This window comes from Oryzias melastigma, unplaced genomic scaffold (assembly GCF_002922805.2).
Source record: "Oryzias melastigma strain HK-1 unplaced genomic scaffold, ASM292280v2 sc00280, whole genome shotgun sequence".
Taxonomy (NCBI): Eukaryota; Metazoa; Chordata; class Actinopteri; order Beloniformes; family Adrianichthyidae; genus Oryzias; species Oryzias melastigma.
In genome coordinates this window covers 166706-171105 of record NW_023416903.1, presented here as the reverse complement: position 1 = coordinate 171105, position 4400 = coordinate 166706, and the positions used below count along the sequence as shown (strand labels likewise).

General features: G+C 48.8%; 1 protein-coding gene across 1 annotated transcript in view; it reads left to right on the top strand.

The window, feature by feature from the left end:
* iqgap3 (IQ motif containing GTPase activating protein 3) overlaps positions 1-4400 on the top strand; it is a 32672-nt gene that overhangs the window by 22078 nt on the left and 6194 nt on the right. Inside the window, exons 25-33 of the mRNA XM_024262111.2 lie at positions 52-215; positions 280-504; positions 593-733; positions 2603-2687; positions 2969-3201; positions 3267-3399; positions 3471-3585; positions 3646-3748; positions 3816-3903. Of these exons, the coding sequence (XP_024117879.1) occupies positions 52-215; positions 280-504; positions 593-733; positions 2603-2687; positions 2969-3201; positions 3267-3399; positions 3471-3585; positions 3646-3748; positions 3816-3903 (1287 nt within the window). The remainder of the gene's footprint in view (positions 1-51; positions 216-279; positions 505-592; positions 734-2602; positions 2688-2968; positions 3202-3266; positions 3400-3470; positions 3586-3645; positions 3749-3815; positions 3904-4400) is intronic.

Here is a 4400-nt window from a genome sequence, read left to right as displayed (position 1 = left end):
AGCCGGTTTATGTTCGTATGCAGGTGAATTTTGTCTTTGTCTTTGTTTCAGACGCAGCCGCTCTACCTGGCTCAGGTGATCTTCCTGATGCCTCAGAGTCGCTCCACCTCCTTTATGGAGATGTTGGTGTTTAGCCTCTTCAACTACGGCTCCGACCACAGAGACGCCTTCCTGCTGCTGCAGTTGTTCACCGCGGCGCTGCGATATGAGATCAGGTAACCTTCTGGCGACGATCACCTGAGGAATGTCGGCGTTCTCTAACGAGACGTGTTTCCACAGCTTGAAGGTCGCTCAGCCTCAGGACATCGTTACGGGGAACCCCACCATCATCAAGATGATGGTGAACTTTTACCGCCACGCTGACGGTCAGAACCCGCTCCGGGAGGTGCTTGGTCCGGCTCTGCAGGACCTGCTGCTGGACAGAGCCCTCAGCATCAGAACGGACCCAGTGGAGGTTTACAAGTCCTGGATCAATCAGACTGAGACCCAGACTGGACTAAAGAGGTTAGAGTGCTGTCACCTGGAATCCAGGTGATCAGTCTGATGGTGGTGAGGCTCACCTGCTTCACCTGCCTCACCTGTGTCTGACCAGCTCTTTACCGTACGAGGTTTCCTCTGGAGAGGCGCTGTCTCATCCGGAGGTCCAGAGAAGGATCGATGTGGCCGTGGTCAACCTGAAGAACCTGACGGACCGGGTCCTCAAGGCCATCACCTCCAACCTGCACAAAGTCCCGTAGGTCACCTGTCCGTGCCGCAAGTACCGGAGCATTCACCAAACCCCAGAAACTACCCAGAGTCCTGGCGTCTGTTTCTGGAAGGCTCGGTTCCCCTCAGAGTTCTGGAAGTTCTGGTTCCCCTTAGAGTTTTGGAGTCTAGAAGACTCGGTTCCTCTCAGAGTTCTGGCTCTGGAAGGCTTGGTTCCCCTCAAGTAGGGGTGTAACGGATCATGGATAATCTGTGGTCCATACGGATCAGAAGCCACGGCTCGGGACACGTGTGTACCGCGGACCACTCCAACGCCCACCCCCGTGCACACACCTCACGCTGGCATAACTTAAATCAATTGTCCGTTCACATCAACGGAATTCGCCTCAAATTCATGAAAATCCTCTTTGGTTTAACAAGCACTAAAGCAGCTGCTTGACGGTTATCTTAAAGTCTGTTCTTCTGAGGCTCCCGCTGCTGTGGGAGGAGCTTCCGTCAAAAACTTTTCTCGGCTTCATAATGAAGAACGTGGATCAACGCTGCTTCTCTGCAGGCAGAGGGGAGGGGCGGGGCTCCTCACCCAGGCGGTAGAGCGGCCGCGAGCTAAAAGGTCCGAACTGTGTCTGTGTTTCTCTAAAGTAGATGCAGACAGCGCACGCGGTTTCTAAAGTAACACATATGGATTTGTGATGGCGGTAACAGCAGTAACCTGTCCAAACTCTACGCTAAAATACACGAGATTCTAGCAGAGAGGTGTGCAGCGTCTGACCGTCCAGATGACACGTCTAGCCGTGTTATTGATTCAACAGGTGTGCATGCTATCGGTACACATGTGGAGCAGGTGAATAAAGTGTAGATTATCAAAGAAAAGTGGAGGAAATTTGAATGAAAGGAGGTGAAGTGAATATGGATACTGGCACTGTAACATAATGAACAATAAATAATGATTAACAGGATAAACATTAGTATTATGCATCAATAATAATAAATTACTTGTAGAAAGTGTAAAAGGAATTAAAATGCAGCATTCTGAATTTTTATTTACACAGTCTCTGTTCTTTGAAGTGTTTGATATACTCTGCATTTTAGCTCTTAGCTGGAGCTTTGTTATTGTTTTTCCCTAAAATATGTTATTGTAAAGAAACGTCTGTATTGTTAATTTTATTCTTATGTTTGAAAGGGCATTAAATTAATATATCGTGTTATTTCAAGAAAATGAAAATATATTTTTGTTTTAAAAACAGTTAAATATCGTAGATTACCAAGGTAATATAATTGTTTTTGGAATATTTTCCATGTCGTGATAAATCGGCATCATGAACAATGTATCGTGAATCGCATCGTATCGTGAATTACTCAGATTCCAACCCGATTGAAGTACTTTGTATGCTTATTGAATGTATGATTTGAAGCATTTCCAAAAATGTATTTAGCTTTTATCTTGTTGTTTTTTTGCTGGTTTTTTTTTTTCAGTGATCCGAAAAATTATCCGAAGAGTGAGTTATGTGATCCGTTACACCCCTACCCTCGAGGGTTCTGGTTATAGAAGGCTCGGTTCCCCTCAGAGTTCTGGTTATAGAAGGCTCGGTTCCCATAAGAGTTCTGGAGTCTGTAACGCCACCTGGGTGCTCAGAACCGGGTCTGAGGATCCTTGAAGGACTTTTCTTGGAACAATCCAGACCGAACCGGATCTTCTGGATTCAAACTGTTGATTGATTTGATGTTCAGTAAATTCATGTTTTATCTGGGCTGAAATGGACCAACAGACAGGTCAGGAACCTCCTCAGAACCTGCTGTTTTCAGGTGTTCTCCGTAGACCTTCAGACCTCCATCTTCCTGCGGGCGGGGTCATGTTTTAGTCTATCTGATGACTCCGCCTCCTCTTCTTCTTCTGCAGCTACGGTCTGCGCTTCTCGGCTAAAACCCTCCGAGACGCCCTGAAAACCAAGTTTCCTGAAGCTGGAGAGGACGAGCTCTACAAGGTAACCCCCCTGCTCCTACAGCCCCCCCACCCCCGAGTTCTCCCCTGACCCAAGCTCTGGTCCAGATCCTGAACTGGCAGATCTGACGGTTTATTTAATTTTTTTAAAACATTGCAAATGTATATCGGTCTAGAGATCGGCTATCCACCAACCAGACTTAAAAAAAAATACGTATCGGCCTTTGAAAACCCGTGAAGCTCCATCCTCTGGTTCTGACGACTCAGCGGTTCTGGTTTCCACTAAACGATGATCGGAGCGTTTGACGGTTCTGTCCCTCACAGATTGTTGGGAACCTGGTGTATTACCGCTACATGAACCCGGCCATCGTGGCTCCGGATGGGTTTGATGTTCTGGAGCGCTCCGCGGGCTCCGCCCTGCTGCCGGACCAGCGCCACATCCTGGGTTCTGTCGCTCGGATGCTGCAGCAGGTTGCTGCCAACAAGCACTTCCACGGAGACGGGTACCACATACGGGCCCTGAACCAGTACATCAGCCAGACCCACGCCAAGTTCTGGTGAGCCGGTACCAACAGCCGGTGCTAGTGTTTGGCTCGGCTGGACCTGACGGTTCATTTTCCAGGAGGTTCCTGCGGGCGGTCTGCGACGTTCCAGAACCGGAGCAGCACTTCAGTATGGACCAGTACTCGGAGCTGCTGATCCTTAACAGACCCGTCATCTACATGTCTGTGAGCGAGCTCCTGAACATGCACCAGGTGAGAACCAGACCGCACCGGACCGGACCTCGGCCTGCTGGTTCCTCCTGACCTTCCGCCTCTCTCTGCAGCTGCTGTTGGACCACCAGGAGGTTCTGTGTCCGGACAGGTCGGACCCTCTGAAACTCATTCTGAAGGACCTGGGCCCGGTTCCCCCCCTGGAGGACCTCGTTGGTACTGCAGCAGGTAGGTGTCTCTGATGACGGTTCCACCTGTGGCAGGAGTCAACGTGTCTGTCCTCCTCAGAGGCAGAGCTCAGTAGGATGGAGGTTTCTCTGACGCTGACCAACAAGTTTGACATTTTCAACGACGCCACGGAGGAGAAAGACGCCAAAGGACTGCTGCTCAGGTAGCTCCGCCCACCGTCTCACCTGTTCATAAACCCCACACACCAGCTGAGGACTTTATTTTTTCAGCACCAAGCAGCTGATCGTGGATGTCATCAGGACGCAGGCAGGAGACTGTCTCAGTGACATCCTGAGGACACAGACCTCACCTGCCCAGGTGAGGTACCTGTAACCCCCTCCAGGCCTCTCGGGCCTCTAGAGTACGGTCGTAGCAGTGAACAGCCGTTCTGTGAGGAAACAAACATGATCTGCAGAAAATCTCTGAATGTGAGCAGGTGTCACCACCTCCAATAAGAATCATTGTTTTTAGAACGTACACCTGAGTCGTTCGGTTTGGGTATGTGCACAGAATACGTGCACAGGATGCCTGTGCACGTATTCTGTGCACGTGTGTTTGGTTTGTGTTTATCAGTACGAACCCTTAAAGAAAAGCTGCTTTTCTCCACGTCAGAATCAGCTGATCATAAGTGGTTGAAGATTTATGATATTCAGGAGTCACTGCGACATTGTTGGTGTTACAGTTAACTACGGTGGCCCTGAAGGTTCAATCACAAAAAAAACATCAACCATAACCTTCTAAAGATCTCAATGAGAATTAAAATTCAATTTACAATTGAAACAACATAAATTTTTAGAAATCAAAATTCCACAAAC